General features: G+C 37.7%; 1 protein-coding gene across 3 annotated transcripts in view; it reads left to right on the forward strand.

The window, feature by feature from the left end:
• The window catches only part of DGLUCY (D-glutamate cyclase), a 49,104-nt gene that overhangs the window by 27,576 nt on the left and 3,407 nt on the right, over positions 1 to 18,121 (forward strand). For all 3 annotated transcript variants that reach the window (XM_075503439.1, XM_075503438.1, XM_075503440.1), the window contains 8 exons: positions 171 to 321; positions 1,841 to 1,963; positions 4,286 to 4,483; positions 6,563 to 6,823; positions 7,305 to 7,404; positions 9,181 to 9,329; positions 14,285 to 14,404; positions 16,099 to 16,250. In XM_075503439.1, coding sequence (XP_075359554.1) covers positions 171 to 321; positions 1,841 to 1,963; positions 4,286 to 4,483; positions 6,563 to 6,823; positions 7,305 to 7,404; positions 9,181 to 9,329; positions 14,285 to 14,404; positions 16,099 to 16,250 — 1,254 coding nt within the window. The remainder of the gene's footprint in view (positions 1 to 170; positions 322 to 1,840; positions 1,964 to 4,285; positions 4,484 to 6,562; positions 6,824 to 7,304; positions 7,405 to 9,180; positions 9,330 to 14,284; positions 14,405 to 16,098; positions 16,251 to 18,121) is intronic.

The following is an 18,121-nucleotide window of genomic DNA, read 5'->3' on the forward strand; positions in this document are numbered from 1 at the left end:
AAAATTATGGGATGCTAAGAAATTTTTTTTTTGAAGGATTTAAAACGAATGTTAGTATGCAGCCTTTCTAAACTCAAGTACAGCACAAAGTTTTAGACTTATGTCTTCTAATACTTTAGAAGTATTATTCAATATTCCTGCTAACACCTTGGATTCTTTTAAACTGCCAGACAGCTGTGCCTTGCTACAGTGTTTCCACTTTTTGCTGCAACTTAGTAGTCACAATGAGACCTATTCCTGAAAGCAAGTTGGAAGGAGCTGTGCTAGCAACATCTGAATTAAAAGAAGCCCATGGAGCACCAATTCACATGGGTGACCCTGGTCAGTGCTTTTCATGTTTCACTCCGCATGCACTTTACCGTGTATAAAAACAGAGCGGGGAACAATGGGAAGTGGTAGGACTGAAATACCTGCACTGGTAAATTTATTGGTTTAATCCTTTCTAATGGTCACAAACCTGAATTAAAAAAAAAATAAAAAAGTAGGTTTTGAATGAACTGAACACAGAGATTTCTTGGATAAAAGATAGCTGCCTGATGTAGATAAATTAAGTTATATGGCAGGGGTGGTTTTGGTAAAAAGTGTAATCACATTTTTCTAAAATGTATGCGGTTTCATTTATATGTGAATACTTTCTTGCTTTCAGAGATTCCAGGGTAGCAATGATTGACAGCATAGGGAGAAGTATGTGTGGATGCATTTTGTGTCTTAGCGGGTGACTGTGAAAGTAAATACTGCATTATTTTTAAAAATACTGAAATAGGATACATTGAGCACAACACTTAAGAAAGAATAAATAGAAATAGGACAAGAATATATGTTTTTTTAAAAATCCAGCTCAAACAGGTATAGGCCTATTCTTTGCAAGGGAAAACTGAAAAAAAAAGATAAAACAGGAGGCTGTTTGGAAAAAACCAAAACCAAACCAAACACCTTAAGATGAAGATAGATCACAATTTAAAAAAAAAATTCCCCTCTGCTGACAGAAATTTTTCAAGCAATAGACTGATGGGCTGCACCCACAGAAGGGTCACATTGCAGACCAGGGAAGGAGATGTCCTTGGTAACGGTACACCCCAGTAATATATTTGGTCTGAGTGCTTAAATCTGAGGAACTAGTAATAGGTCATTACTCTGAGTAGAGCAACAAGGTGATTGGGCAAGTGAGGGTCTCCACTATTTATTTATTTTTAACAGAAAAGAGTGATTATATATACAGATTATATAAATTAATTCCAGAAAAGACAGTGTTATATTAAAGCATCTGAAGAATTTAAAACCAAAGGAAGAGAGCAAGTGCTTAAAATGACCCAGAATATTACAAGTAGGTGTTAGAATAAAGCAAAAGACAATTTAGTGGAAGCTGGGTAAGAGTGAGATGTAGTTATCTAACCCAGAGAGGTAAAAGAGTGGTTGCTCGTTTCTCTAGCTAAAGAACGTAGGAAGCTAAAGCAGCAGAAAACATGTTCTAGCAAGAACCCATTTTGCATTGCAGTCATTTATTCTTGTTTGCCAGTGTTATGAAAATAATTCTTCTGTTGATAGAGAAGATTTATAATATCTTGGAAACTCAGCATACACGTCTAGCTTGTGTTTTGTTGCAGAAATAAAGTGAATACATTTTTACTGATGTCATCGAGTACAAAAAGGGAAAACAAGTCAGCTCAGGTTCTGGGGACATGCACTCAAAGGCAAACTAAATATGCCACTTCGGTGGACTTGCCACTGTCGCAATTCCAGCTTAGTGTCATTGCATGCTGTTTGGGGTCCGCCCTCCCCGGCTTTGCAGTAGTGCTGCTCAATTGGAATCTCTCATGATTTTGTTTTTGATCAATTCCAGGTCTGCTGGGAATACAAGATCTTTCCAAACCAGATTATGGAGATCCAGTTCACCTTCACCCTGGTGATATTCCAGTGTTTTGGGCTTGCGGAGTAACAGGAATAGAAGCAGTCATCAACTGCAGTATGTACTATACTTGGAGACTCTTAAAATTATCCTTCAATCTCTTTTTCTTCTCTCTTTTTCTTTTTTTTTTTTTTTTTTAAGCATGGACTGATTGAGTTGGCTGATTAGCAGGCTCGATTTTAGGGTGAGCTAAAAACCACCCCAACCAAACGACAAGAAGACCTTTGGCAGGACTATTTGCCATTGTGGAATACTGGTCTACCTTCAAGGAGGTTCTTACTGAAATTCCATCACTTTTGTTTGAGTAGTTTAAAGGCAGAAATCTAAAGCTCTGGCAGCATCAAAATGTCTTTTTTAAGCATTATTAAAAACTAGAAGTTTAAATGCATTCTTTTTTAAGCTTCTTCCTTTTAAAATATTATTTTGTATTACACTGAATTATTGTTTTGTATTATTGTTGTAAAACAATAATAAAGGGAGAGGGGAAAAAAAAAAAAAGCAGCCAGAAATCTTTCCAAAATGTTGTCAAGAGCTAGCAAAATGATTGACCTGGAAAAGAATTTTGAGCTTTTAAGTTTTGTTCTAAAAAGAAGTAAATGTGACAGACTTTACGTAAATGAAGCTTTGTCCTCCGCACAGAGCTGTCCTGCACTTTATCCAGCCACTTATAACAGGCATGAGCACAAAGGGCAAGAAAATGCAACTAAACCACAGTGGCAGTATTATATACTGCTCAAAATCACCAGTGTGTAGTGAAATCTCGTATTTTAGTTCTCACTGAAAAAGCAGCTTAATAATCATCGGCAGTATAAGTGGGAGAGCCTTGGGAGGTCATCTGCTTCGTCCTTCTCTCCTTGCAGGATCTGCTACATCCTTGTGGTTCCTTACAGATGTTTAGATAAACTGCTCTCAACAGCTGCTGTAAATATGTTCAGCACTAGGAGCAGAGACTTCTTTTTCTTTCTTACCTACAACCCCTTTTCTCCAGTCCCAAATCCAAACGGAAAATCCTGCTCTTTCCTGTGTTCTCCAGCAGTTTTATTCATCTTGCACCCTCATGCATCCTTGTTGCAGGGAAAGAAGAGGAAAAAAATTGCCAGCCTCTCTACAATCTGTTGCCCAAAGCAGCTGTCTTATCTTGCCTTTGCCTGGAACTGGCTTTTACTTTTGTTTATTTCTCCATTTTCTGTATTAAAACCAGTTGTCATTAATGCATTCGAGGAATTTTTTGGCAGTTTTGTATCTTTCTGTGCTCTTTTCTCATCTAAGTAGCTAAAATTCTGCCATACCACCAGTACCCAAACTTCAGACGAATCTGCTAGCTTCTCACAAAAAATATTGTCTACTCACATGGTTTGGTGAGGTATATTAAACCAACAACCATGTTCCCCAGCTCCTTTTAAATTAACTAGCCATAGACTCCCAACAGATCTAGCACAGATCAAGCACATATGTATTTGTTAAAGAAATATCTCCTTCCTTTTCACCATCCTAACAAGGTAAGATTTTGCTTGTACCAGTTGTGATTTATCCAACAACGTGCCAATTTTGCCAAATCAAGTATAATCTAGATCAAGACTTATGGAATTAGTATAAAGACAGCAAATATTTTCAGGTTAGGGAGCTACTATGCTGTCAGGTCTAAATAAGCTTGTTGTTCACCAAGGTTTTAGATGCTACTCAGATTCCCTTTGCTAAGGCTTACGGGTCACCTTTTGTCATTATTCCTTGCCAGTTTATAGGTCTCCTAGCTAGGTTGGCAAGACCCTGCGCAGAGATGCTATTCCCCATTTTCTTAATCCAATAAAGGTCTACTCCTAGCCAACAGGCAGTAGTTGACATAGTTTTGTCATATCACTCTTACCAGGATGTTCAAAAGTACAAGAGAGACACTATAGCTTCCAGCAGCACGCTAGAACCTAGAAAATGAGTTTATTCTTATGGAAACAGTAACACCAACACACGGTGCAAGCTTAAGCATTAACTTGTTCTTATGTCAATGCACTAGTTTATTCATGCATGCCAAACCCAATTTTCAGATTTGTTAATTCCTGACAGACTTCCTTGGAGGGTACCAGTGTTCAGTTCCTAAGTTGCCTCAAGTTTATACCAAAGAGGATATCATAGAAAAACCTGATCTCAACTACCCACGTGAGCTTTTTAAAAGTGAAAACATTTTCAGATGTATATGCATACATTTCTTTCTCCAAGTGTATTAATTGCTGCAGTGTAACTTAAAATATTACCTCTTTTAAATGATGTAAGTGTAATCAGGCAGGGACTCTGTGTTGTTAAATAGCTTTTTGCAATTTTATCATTCTGATATTTCAATATATTGCAATAACAACCTGTTTAATTGAAGTTTTTCACCCATTTTAGGAGCTCCACTAGCTTTTACTCATTCGCCTGGCTGCATGTTCATTACCGACCTAAAGAATGACAATGTCACAGTCAGATCCTCAAGAGAAGTCCCACAGGTCCACTGCATTTCTCAGGATCCTCTGCATTACAGTATTGTGTCAGCAGAAGCAGCCCAAAAGATAAAGACTCTGGAGACCCTAATTGGAACAGATCCAGGTAAAAACAAAAACTCTCTTCCTTTAGTGGATTTATTATGAGGTAGATATGACCTATCCTGCTTTTTTAGATATTCATAAAGTTCAAGAACACAGTAAGAATCTAAAGGCAATTTTAAGATTTTAAAAATTCTTTGTGGAATACAGCGAGTTAATATAACTAGGTCTTCCATTTTCTGTTACCGTACTTAATACCAGAGTCTGGCCAAAACCATTCAACCTGATGGGTAGTGGAATATCTGATCTTGATGACTGCATACTCTCAAAGTACACAGAAGCATCGATGTTTACAGCAGATTGGAGAGTCCACAGGGAATAAGAACTGTTACTGAATAAAACTGAAATTGGTATGTAAAGTACAGGGCACCTCAGCAGGCTGGTAACAGCTACGCAGGTATTCACTGTTGAGTAAATAGCACGTTTCTTTACATATATTCATGACTACTGTGCTCCTACCGGAACATTCTAGTAGTTGCCTGTGCTTTGGGTAGGATTACATCAAGCTCTGCTGACATATTCATCACTGAGGGGTTGCGTGATGGACCAAAGTGACCTGATCACCACAGAAGGTTGCGAGGTAGGGCTGCATGTGTGCACAAGGAGGATGAGAGTGAAATAAAGGCAAACTGAATAGCGCAACCATGCCTAAAATACACACTGAATTAGTCCCCTCTGTCTGCTGTAAATTCTGATCTCAGTTTCCCATAAATTTTCTGAAATCCTCTGTAGGCAGTAGTGGAAAAGAGCTGACGCCCAGCTCTCCCAAGCTCCGGGTTTGGGCTGTGTGCATATGTTTGGGTCTGTTTATTTTTACTCACAAGGCCTCTCCTTTTCCCACTCTCTGGAGTTCAGCTTGGCACAGTGCCATGCTCTGCAGAAATACAGGACCCAACTTAAGAGTTAGCTCATTTTATTGCTCAAGGAAAGTACAGTACTTTATCTCAGTTAATACACCCCACTTCTCAGAGACTAACATTCCCTGCTTCTGTTTCTTAAGTTTTGTTCAGAACGTTTTTCTGCGTCCACTATCTCTATATTGTCTGTGTGTTATGTAGGAGGAACAGAGGGAGAAATGGCAAAGGGGAAATCGAGGACAAAAAGAGGAAAGTGCGGGGGGTGAGAAAGACAAAGATGTGAGGAGGCTAGAAAACAATAGTGAGGACTTACTTCTCGCTACCAGCCCATGAATATTGGCACATCATGCTGGTATTCATGGTTTTTAGGAGTGCTAGCAAATCGAAAGGACTAGAACTGCGCTGTCAACTTGTGTTTCTGAGTGCCAGGGAAGGGAGAGGGATCAGAAGTGTTTGAACAATGAAAGACATACAGGGATAACACAGCGTTGCCTCTTCAGGGACTGACCCACGAGAAGAGACATCTATTAATATTCACCTATTTCTCAAGGTCAGATAACATGGTTCTCTACTACATGAAATGCTACAAGATCTTTTAGCAGTCACCTGGATACCACTGTATTAATTGAGTTTAAAAAGCCCCCTGGTAACTCACAATGTCTCTGAAACCTCACTTCTGTGGTTAATCATTTCATTAAGTGGAATTTATTTGGGAATTAGCTCTTCCCTGAGGGGATAGAGTTAAACAGAGACAAAGAACCAGCTTACCCATCTGAAGTCTGCATCAAAACTTCTCTAAGGTCTGGGATGCTTGAGCTGCAATCTAGCTTCAGTAGCTAGACATGGTCTAGCATGCTGTCACCACAGATCAGAGGAGAGCAGAGGGCCAAAGGAAAGGAATCAGTACGCAATAAGAGCTCAGAAAAAGAAAAAGCTATTTACACTAATACTAGAAATGCTAGGTATGGTAATTTTCAAAGTCCAGTTAACTGAAATTCTTAACCTGGAAGCACAGCCCATTATCATCATTACTCATATCCTACACCTTCCTAGCTTTCCTGAGGAAATTACCCCAATTCCTGCCTTGACCAGACGTTTTTCTCTCTCTTTTTTTTTTTTTTAACCCATTTTATGTCATTAAAGTATGCCGGTTCACCCACACAGAAACGTCAAAAGGAGAACGATATATTGAAGTGTACTGCTCTCTTTAAAAACCACTTTTATAGGAGAGCGGGGTGTAACTCATCTGCAGCGCCAGGACGAGCTGCTGAAGGCTTGCCTGTCCATCTCCCATGCCCGGTCGGTGCTGATAACAACTGGATTTCCTACCCACTTCACTTACGAGCCGCCGGAAGAGAACGACGGGCCCCCGGGAGCCCTCGCTGTTGCCGCTATATTGCAGGCCTTGGAGAAAGAGGTTGCCATAGTAACAGATCAGCGAGCCATGAATCTGAATAAAAAGATTATTGAAGAGGCTGTTCAACTAGGTAAGACACGCGTTTTCTCAGGTTTTACCTTGCCAATTTTAGCCAAGGTTTGCTTCAGTTAATCTCACTGTCACTTAGTACAGGATATTTTTTTTCCCCCAGAGAATGAACCAGGGTTCACCCTCTAAGCTCGGGTCAGCGTTGCTACGATGACGTTTTGTTCAAGCTAGCTGGCATGAAGTTACTGCTTACATAGCTGGGTACTGCTTCTGGATTAGCCGTTTGTGACCAATTCTGGATGTCTGTTCTTATTCTTGTAGACCTGTTTTCTATCTCAAGGTCCCATTTACTAGCACTAACATCCAAATAAGTTTCATTTAAAGTAAGGATGCAGGAGTTTAACAGGCACTGTGTAAAGACATTGAGTCCTTACGATTCTAACTGTTCTGCTTTCTTTTTTTTTTTTTTTTAAAGTTACTCAAACACACATCAAAACAAGAAAAGGTACATAGTATCTGAATTGTATTTTGTTTTCCTGTAGGAATCCTGATGAGACCTGTCCCTCTATTGAGTTATCAAAGGGAAAGTGCTGATTCAGCTTTAATGTTTTTGTGTGAGAATGGGAATCCTGGAAGACCTAGGTATGTGTATTCAGTTTTTGAGAATGGGTCACACCTCTACTGTGTAAAGTTATAACAAAAATAATGACCATGATCTAAGGCGGCATAATGGTTACAGGTAAATCCTTAAGAATTGGGATGAACAGAACAAACTTTGAAGCCAAACATTGGTATTGGAGCACACACCGAGTACAGAATTCCATGTTATTCTGCAATTATGCATTTCTGGAGTACAAAAAAAGAAACAACACTTTGTATATCAATAGCTCTTTTCCTTTGAAAATTTTCTAAAAGCTTTTCAGCTGTTATTCCATAGATATATACACATACACACACACACAATATCGCTTTACCAATTTTTAAATCAGTAAGAAAATCAGGAAAGAGAAGTATTATGTCAGAGCCAGTGAAAGAGCTAGGAAAAGAGTTGTGGAGTGTGTTCACTTTCTAGAGCTTTGGCTCAAGTCTGACAACTGGGGAATCTGATCTGATTTAATAAAATGTCATGTGTTTGCAATAGTGTGAAAGTGATCATCCCATTGTCTTTAGGTAGCCAAAGCCCAAATTACAGATGTACGTATGTACTTCTCAATATTGATTTGCATATGCATTGTTGAATATACAATGTTGGGCAAAAATTCAGATTTATACGAAGCGTGTGATTAGGGTAAATGCGCTGGAGAATTTGCTAAGTAGCTGCACACACATTTCATTACTTAGCAGGCAACTTACATTTCCTTTAATAGGCATACATTGCTCATTTTTATTGACCTTTCCTTGTAAAGCATTTTAATGTAGTTGCCTGCAGTTTGTTCTCTTTAATAAAATGATCTATCACCCTGGTATTTGCTTCCTCAACTCATTCAATTCCCATTTCTTACCACAGGTTAGTGTATGCTATAATAGTATGCATAATACTGTCCACATTTTTTATGTATTGTTTTAAAAATTTGTTTTATAGCTATGCATAACACAATTGCAGCCCGTTTGTATTTTGATTAATCCCACAGTCCCAAAAAGCTAAAGTAAGTGTTTCTTTAAAGTAGACAACTAACCTGCTTAAGGTCTCTGGAGTCACCGTAGAAACCCACCCACAAAAACATTAAGTAATTCAGCAAAATTAGTAACCTCTTGACAGTAAAATTGGAGAAACAGAAGCAAAATAACTTAATTCTAACATACAGCGGCAGAACTGAGTACTAAAATTCTGCTTAAAACATAGGACATCTGCAGTCTACTTTCACAACTAGCAAAATAGCCACAGACTTAAAGAAAAATCCCCAAATCTAAAGACCCAAACCAAAAAACTCCCTAACTAGAAACAAGTGAACATTTGCCAAGCAACATACTTCAAGCAGAGACTATATTTGCACTAACGCGGATTTAGATGATCATTAATTTGCCACTTTTTTGTTTTCTTCGAAAACAGTTATAGAGACTAATATCTTACAAGATATGTATTTTAACAAGCAAGGCCAGATGGCTGACCCAAAGGACTGCTGGTTAGGAGGATTTCAGGAACTTCTCCATTTCTTGGTGGCAAATGTGGTTTGAGGGAGTTGCACTAAAGCTATAAAGAAACTAGACTAGCCTTTGAAAAGAAACTGTAGAGAACTACATTCAGCAATAACAAAACAGCATCCAAGTTTTACCTTGAATCCCAAATGGCCAAAACGTAGCACCAAGCACAACAGGAGAAGCAGCCAAAGGAAGAGTCTGTTATGTGAGAATCACAGCTTGGACTTTGTTGTTTTCACTCTGTTGTTTCCCCTGTTGTTTTCACTCGTCTCTAACCAGATTTGATCACCTGATAGCAATAGAGCGCGCTGGGATGGCTGCTGACGGCAATTATTACAATGCCAGGAAAGTTAACATTAAACATCTAGTGGATCCCATAGATGAACTATTTTTAGCAGCGCAAACCATTCCAGGAGTCACAACAACAGGTACGTGCGAGTTTGTGTTATATTCTCAGCAGCAAGAGGAGCCCAAAACAGGAACTCTTACTGGAAGTGAAGGGGAGCAGGAGGCAGGTGCTGAATAACTGCCTGCGGGCTACAGCTGGTTGTCGTGGTTGAATGTAGAGACCGTTGCTGGAGAAAAATTAGAGGTTTCTATTGAAGGGCTCTCACAACCAAAAAAAATGCAGGAGTTGATTTCAAAGTTATTTAAGGACAAAAAAGCAAGCCCAGATGTGTGTATTATCTATACATCACTGTGCATACATACGCTTCTTTAAGTGTAGTTTTTGACACTGACTTTATTCTCTATTTTATGTGTGAAAGGCAGCACAGAAAGTAAATGACTACTGAATGGAAACATTACATATTAAAATATTATCGTTATTTTTATGATCGTTACACCTGTGTTAAAACAGCAGTCTGGACAGAATCTTAGTTTATATTGCTTTTTAGCCGTACATTTTCTTGAGCAGGAATTGCATATTTGCAGCAGCTATTATAATAGTGCCTTTTCTAACAAAATATATGTATACAATAATAATGTTTAAAGGAGTACATTGTCCTTCCTGCCAAAACTACATTAGCATTGACTAATACATCTAGCAAGAGCGCTGTTGTCAACGTGGTGCTCCTCTCTTTTGTCGATAGTCCTTTTTTCCTGAAAACTGACTTGTATATGGTTTTGAAAGAATATGCCATAGATCAAGGATTCCCAGATATATGTGAAGTGTTGTACAACGTCCTTGTACAATCAAATGCTTCGTGCTACACTGTGTGGCCCAAGACGGAGTTAAGAGATATATAATCTATATAAATATTAGAAACAAAATTAGAAGTAAGCGTCACAAAATTAGAAATAAGTGCCCACGCCAGGCTGATTTCAGCCACATCAGAACATGTCTGCTCATCTGGCTTTGTTTCTCCTTGTAGTGCTGTGGCCTCACTCCTAAGTATTGCCAAAAGCACTGGAACTTTGACTTCTCAGTAGTGATGTTTTTCAAATGTTTCCACAGAATTTAGAGAGCTCCTGCAGAGATAATGAGTAGTCTGATTTCATTGTATTGGAATAGTTTAACAGCTGTATAGCAGAAGAGTTCACTGATATTTTTTGTATTATCTTAAAACTTGTAATACATTTTACTTAGATTTAATTCAAATTTTTGTCCTATTCCTAAGGGGTAACTTTCAACATTCAAAAAGAAGCACTCTAGATGGCACTCTGTTGGCAATCTCGGCAGAGAAGCTGAAGATTGACTGAATCAGGATAGAAAGAGCTCTCTTTCATAAAGATGCTTAGCAAAATGCCTCAGAGCTTTATCTGCTGCAGTTAATTTCAATTATGTTGTCTCTGATTTTAGACTGTTGGTACAAGGGCTTGGTCTGTCCAGCTACTAATGTAACATCACGTCCTGATGCCTTTAATAAAAATACCCTAGTCTCTTAAAATATCTCCCAGAGCAGCTCAAAGTCTATTGTTGATTTGGTGGAGTTTGGAGTGTTCTGCACAGTGGGAACTTGAATCTTTTCAGCAGAATTTAGTTTGTTTTAAACACTCTCTGAATATTCAAGTATACTATGAAATGTCATTAATTAAAGATACCACGAGCTTGTGAACAGAAGAAAAGAAGCAGCTACCCAGATTCACTGTGTCCCATTGCCGTGAATTTTCTCTAAAGAGATGTCTGCATAGAAAATGATTTAAGAAGTCATAGGCTTCAAAAAACAATGAAGGTATCTGCTTTGATCTCCCATGGAATTTGAGTACATGGATATTCTATGCTGGAGAACTAATTAAGTGCCTATAGAAAAACAATGTAACTTTTTTCTTACATTGTCTGTTACCTAGTTAAAATTTCTTATTTTTCTTATCACACTAACTTTTTGTGTCTGTTTTTAAATTTGATTACAATTTCTTGGGATGGCTGTTGGCTTTTTCAATGTATTTCTGCAAAGCCAAACTTAACAAGGCAAGAATCTGGGCTGTGGCCTTTTGTGTCATATCTCTCATTACCGATGATAAGGTATTGCTACTGATTATGATAAATTTTTCTGGTGCAGCTATCTCTGACTTTCTTCATGGTCAGTAGGAATTTGGAGGCACATGTCTGGTTCCAGAATAAAATGCAAATATTGTACAGCACCCATTAAGGTGGAGTACTCAGGTAACTTTATAGACTAGAAAAGGATAGTAGAAAGATCAAGTTTTCAGCCTTACAGAAGTCTTTATGTAGTGTGCTCAGTGGCAAGAAGTACTGTGTTAGTAGGTGGAGAGGGGAAATATTAGAACATTTGTTACATGCTGATTAATTTCTGCCAAGTTTTGCATTTAAAACAAGATCTGTGTTTAAAAAAAATCTGATCTAGGAGTCTGACCACAGCCAAATCATGAACAATGCCTACAATTGCATGGGTACCGATACCATAAAAAGTCATGGAGTAAGCAGCAACCTTCAGGAATATAAGAAGATAGGAATATAATAGAAGAAGAAAATAAGAAGACATGAAAGGCTGAGGTTGGAAGGACTTATTTTCCACAAAAGATTGAAATAAAAGATTAAGAGATGTTACTGAAACCACATGCTATTTTTTTCAGCTGTCATACAATTGACATAGCTATTTGCTATTTATATAGGAGCTAATGAAAAGCTTTCCAAAGTACTGCATGAAAAAATGTGGTCACACTTGTTTCCTTTTCATACAGATGATTTTTAGCACAGAAGACTGACATTTCCTGCATTTTTCAGGAATGTAGTTTCAGAAAACAATGTAGTCAGTGAAAACTTGCGTGGAAGATCTGACAGAACTAGATTTCCTCTGCCTGGAAAGCGCTCAGGCCTTTAGGAGAAGAGGATTCATCTTGTCTGTTTTCAGACATCTATATTTGAGATGTTTGCCTTGGGGTGAGATGAACCGAATGTTTGAAGGGTCTGTTTTTCTCTCTGCTGACTTTAAAAGAAGTCCAGCTGCCTAGCTCATGTGTAGATGGCCGTGTTTTGTCAGGTGGATCTCACTTTGGAAATCGACAGTAAAATGTAGTCCTCTGCCGACGTGTAGAGGAAGAAGAACACAGATGGTACAGGAAAATTTTCAGTGTGGTGTTCTTTTCCTCCTAGTGTAATGCTAATGGGGTCCATCCACAGCAGTAGATCTACTAACTGCGTAGCCATCCTGGTGACGGGACTTCCACAAAGACAAGAAAAAGCAAAGCAAGGCTGATACAAAAAACCCCTGAGCAACAGATTAGTATCTTTCAGTTACAGAAACTGTTGGTGATCTTCAAAGGACAAGAATTCATTTTAGCCTTTTTAAAGAACATTAAGAGCAAAATTTTGGATTTTGAATATAAGAAAAATCAATACATTTTGTGGATTCTTACAAAATAGTAGTAACTACCATATTTATATATGATGATAGAGGCACCATGATTATGTCATTACCTATTTGAAAAGTACTACCAACAAACAGATTTTAGAAAGTACCATTAAATCCCAACACCAAAATAAATGTGAACAGATTATTAAAGCAGATAAGAAAAAAGATTAGCTTCATTGTTTCGTGGCAAATCCTTTTATGTAAGTTATGTGTCACTCAGTTACACTCCCCTTGACTACTTAGACTTAAGGAGTTAAATAAAAAATTCCTGCTGAGAAACAACTTTCAATTTCACTTAAAGAAGAAATTCGCTACAGACCTATGTGAGATATTTATGCAGTTACTAAGTGTTAAATTTATCAATTTTCAGGGCTTGAAGTGTAAATTATAAATACTGTAATTTCTCTCCTGTAACACATGCTATGCATTAGAGCACAGTCACATTTCAAATTCAAATATGATACATTGCAGTGAGGACTTGGTGCTCTTCACTGTTCTGTTTTGCAGACATTAACTAGGATTTTTTGTTAAAATCTTCAAAATTGAGAAGATTCCATTTAGACTAACAGGTGAAAGAGAAATGTTAATTTCCATTTAACTAGATGGATTTTTTGTGTGTGTGTGTGGGTTTTTTATACATTGGTAAGAGACTAAAGGTACTATCCTGCTTTCATGTAAGCTGCTAGTTTATGTGTTATCCTCATCTCCAGATCTTTGAATGACATCTAACAATTTTATGTCTCAAACATAGGGTTGCCTAGAGTTTGCCTGAAATGACATAGGTCCCATAGATTTTACTGAAATCACTGAAACAAATACATAGTGTTTCTACTTGACCAGCAGAAGTCAAGGCCCCACACCCTGAATATATGAAAACTTTAAAAAAAAAAAAGACTAGCGCTTTTTTTTCATAAATTACTAGAAAAAATGAAAACAGTAATGGTACACAGGGTTGGGCTCTTTGTACACTGTGGCACAATGATAGTGATCTGTATAAACCAGATTGCCGGTGCAGTAAGTCCCCCTTCTGCCAGAGTCCTTACATATATTTTTGCTTATCTTTCTGCAATAATTGCTACTTTTAACCTCTTTTTTTATTTAAAGATTTTAACAAACCAAAGTTTTCTATGCTTGCTTTATTATAGAATCATAGGCTAATTTCTCAGGTTTACTTTGGATTTGTTTTCTATCTTCTTTATTTGTGCTGATGTATTTATGATAGTGCGTTATATAGAACACTCACTTAAGGCCTTCTGTAAGCAAAGTTTAATATCTTAATTCTGTCTGCAGTTCATGAGCACTTGATAATTTTGATTTCTTTTGCCTGCACCAGTACAGCATATATTGCACATATACACTTGCAGGCTAGCATGTGATAGGTGATGCTTTCAGCTATTTCATTCACAATCTTCTGGTTTTAGACACTTTTGATTAAAAAGGATAAATTGTCTTGTATGGAGCTATAAACTGTCACGGAGACTCTGGGGAAGACACTGGATGCTTTCTAAATGGATTGTTAGTTATATGCTGTGTTCATACTCATTTGGTCTTTTTCTCTTTTAATAAAGGTGTTGGAGATGGAGGAAATGAATTAGGAATGGGCAAAGTAAAAGATGCTGTGAAGAAGCACATAAAAAATGGAGATGTTATAGCTTGTGATGTTGAAGCTGATTTTACTATTGTAGCTGGTAAGGGATTTTTCGGGGTGTGGGAGAGTTGTTGATGTTTGAGAACAGAATTGAAAAGAAAACATCTGTCTTTCCGGCTCATTTGTATTGGCCCTTTCTTTGTATGACCAAGTCATCATTAACAAACAAATCTGTCTCTGTATTATGTCCATTCTCTGAATAGTTAAGCAACTATGGTTCTAGCAGGAATGACTGAAAATTGAGGATGCCCATGAAGAAAGTACATTTAATTGTGGGCAATTAAATAGGTGGCCAAAAATAGGTGGGCAAATCCTGAATATTCTTGAAAAACCACCCCTTAAATAAAACAACAAGGAAGACTGCAGAAGTGATCTGTGTGGGAATTAAAATGTCTATGCACATATGAATTTTCAGTATAATTGATGAGCTTCTGTGAGTGTCATTCTGTCCGGGTCATCAGTCATATTGCTCTCACATGGAGAGATGCTAAGTCCTTTCAACAGCCACGTGAGGACACATGTACATTCTTAATGTACAACAAAAGTTGACTGCTATAGTTAAAATTCTCTTCTACCCTAACGTCTTAACCAGCACGAAATAAAATTCGCAGTGAAAGAGAGGTGTTCAGCAAGGACCAATTTATGAACTGAATGGTCCATATTGTACTTAGGCTCAGGTTTCTGGGTTTCTAACCTAGGTATCTAACACCCCTGATACTAACCCAGGAATTCTGGGGGAGAAATGAGAGTGTGGTGAAAATTACATCTACTTCTTATGGCTATATGTATAGAATATCTACGGTGGCTGTTTTGGCAATTCTGATGCTTTTACTTTGAAAGCAACTGTCATACCCAGACCCTGCAAAGGGAAGCGAGGCGGAGGTTTGGACATGTTTAAGTGTGGAAAACTACGTGCACTAAAACAACTTCCACACTTTTTGAAAGTTTTGCTATTCCGCGTCTCTGGAAAAGGTATCAGGCAGCAGAGAGAACTTCTCACAGCAATTTTCAAATCTAACAATCTCCAATACAGTCTTGACAAAGAAGCTGTCAAACAAGACTGTGTGGACTGATTTGATAACAGTGTACAGAAAATTTATGGATATTAACTATGTTAGAATGCCTTTTTGTATGTGATACTTACACCAAGGACACATCATCAAGACACAGACAATTAGTTTCACCATGGCTTCATATCTTATAAAATAGCTGAACTCTTTAATCAGTCATCATTTGTGACCAAAAAGGGATTCTCTGCAATGGTATAGCATATCATTATAAAATCTGGCACCAGTGAAAATTTGCCTGGCTTAGGATCCTTTGTCAAAATCTTCTACCTCTGTGTGGTTAAAAGCAAAAGACACTGGGCTGTAACACAGCTCCTCACAGTTCATGGACTTCACATGAAGCCAAGTGGAATTGTGTTATAGACCATGCCCATTTGAGTTTTTGCTTTGTTGGAAAGACAAATCACAAACTAAGCTAGATGGAAACTTGCAGAAATTCGATCTGAAATACTACTGAAAATATTTTAATATGTTAAGTAATTGTGTATTTCTGAAATAAATGTTCCAAATTCATGACAGTATTTAATTCATATCCACATTCCATTTCACCATCGCTACATGAGACCCAGTTGTATGTGCCTCATGACTTATGCAGGTTAGGTATCTTTCAATAACTATCATTGGGTTTTTTTTTACAATTTGGTTTCATGGTGACATTCTTTGGCAGGGGTCTCTAACTGGGGAGGTTATGCCATTGCTTGCGCTCTGTATGTTCTCAGCACTTGTGAAATACATGACCGCTATCTGAGGAAAGCTGTTGGGTTTCCACGGGTATCAAAGAAGATGGTCTGGCTATCGGCACTTCCATCAGTTACCAAGGTAATTTCTGTAGGGCCAAGGAGTTGTGACTTGCTCGTGACAGGTAGATGGAATTGGCTACCAGCCGCTAAATCCTGCCTAGTCCAGTTCAATAGTTTACTTTCACATGGTCTTTTGATGACTTTTGGGAATCCCTGGTGAACGAGCAGCCACACCGTACTTAGAATATTCCACAAAGGATTCAAGACAGATTGAACATAAAAATCCTCAAAAGTGAATATATTTGTGTGCTGCGACTTCAAGCACAAGACAGTGCTACAATTTTACAGGAAGTGCAAGAAATCCTTGTAGTGCGATACAGTGATTAAAATTCCCTGTTCACTTCCTTAGCATCGTTCATGATTTTATAAATCTCTGTTGTATCCTCCTTTAGATGTCTCTTCCAAAGTCAAAAGTCACAGCTCTACTACGGAAGCCACTCCATACTTCTGATCTTTGCACCTTACTTCCGATCATTCCACCTTTTCTAGTTATGTTAGAATCTTTCTATAATTAGGCTTGAACGTTTCTAAATTAAAGTGGGAGAAAGACTTGCAGACGAGTATTTTTAAATGTGTTTTGACTAATGCAGCTCTGAACAGTGTGATATTCTGGGAATGCAAAGGTTTCAGACAGAGAAAAAGTAAAGTAACTGAGAGGGGTGAGAAATGACTGTGATCTGTGCTCAACCTGCTGAGCACGTGGCTCTATTTTTAACTTGGCAGTGTTTAAAAAAAATTAAACTATACTCAACGATCAAGTAAGGTTTGTTCCACCATATTTGTAATAACTTAGGAACTTCAACCTTCAGTTTTATTGGCAGAGTACCTCTATAGAGACTTGGACAAAACCAGTAAGTTTGTGACCTCCAAGAATGCTAAGCAAAATGTAATCCACCTACCATAGATATTGCCCACAACAGTGGAGTGTTTCTCCTGAGATAACAGCACATTCTGTGTGAAATTCCAAAAAAGCACCTCTTAAGTATTTAGAGTAGGTCTTACTTTTTTTTAATTCTTGCTATTTTGAATTTTTCCTCTAAAGGTCATAAAACTGAAACTGATCCCAACGTTTAGCATAGCCATATAGCCAGTTATCCTTTGACTTAACAAAGCATACGGCACCTTTCAGTGCAATCTTTTCCAAAAATAGATTAATTTCTTTTCACTTTTCAATGTTTTTTTCCGGTTATGTCTACTGGTTTTGCCCTTTAAATTAACATATCCTAAAAACTACTATGATCCAAATTCCTGGTAACGAGATACTGTAATTAAGTGTGATATTGTGTACAGGAAATCCTTCTTGTTTTTGTTTTACTAAGCTATACAGCTGGGAATATTGATAATAGTCCAATAATGGGCTATTGAAAGTGCAATTCTAAAATCTATTGAGATAAAATTAATGGAAACAGCTTTGTGGAGGAGAGAAAATGACAAAATGTCTGACAAGAATATGCTATCTTTAATTATAAATCACGCAACAGTAAACAGTGCAGAAGATTGAACACATTAGTGTTCCCACACTCCATTAGTATAAAAAAAAAAAATCAGACCATTTACATTTGTATGGCTACTTTCTGCCCAATCCAGCTTCTTTTACTGCTGTAATAATTACCCTAGTAAGACAAAGAGCACCACCACACATACCCACCTCGGTGTTTATATTTGTCTGTTTGTAATTGGAAAGAAGACATTTGAAGGAGTGCCTAAGCACCAAACAGCTTTCTTATAATGTGTTTTATTTTTCTTCCCAAAATGGCATTCCTTCCATGAAAACTATAGATCATAATTACTAAGTGAAGACTTCCCCTGAAATGCAAGGGTTGTTTCCCTGCAGCCTCGTGTTCAAGCAGCGTCAGGATTGTACTGCAACAAAGCACAGAACTGTGGAGC

Source organism: Mycteria americana, chromosome 5 (assembly GCF_035582795.1).
Source record: "Mycteria americana isolate JAX WOST 10 ecotype Jacksonville Zoo and Gardens chromosome 5, USCA_MyAme_1.0, whole genome shotgun sequence".
In the NCBI taxonomy this organism is placed as follows: Eukaryota; Metazoa; Chordata; class Aves; order Ciconiiformes; family Ciconiidae; genus Mycteria; species Mycteria americana.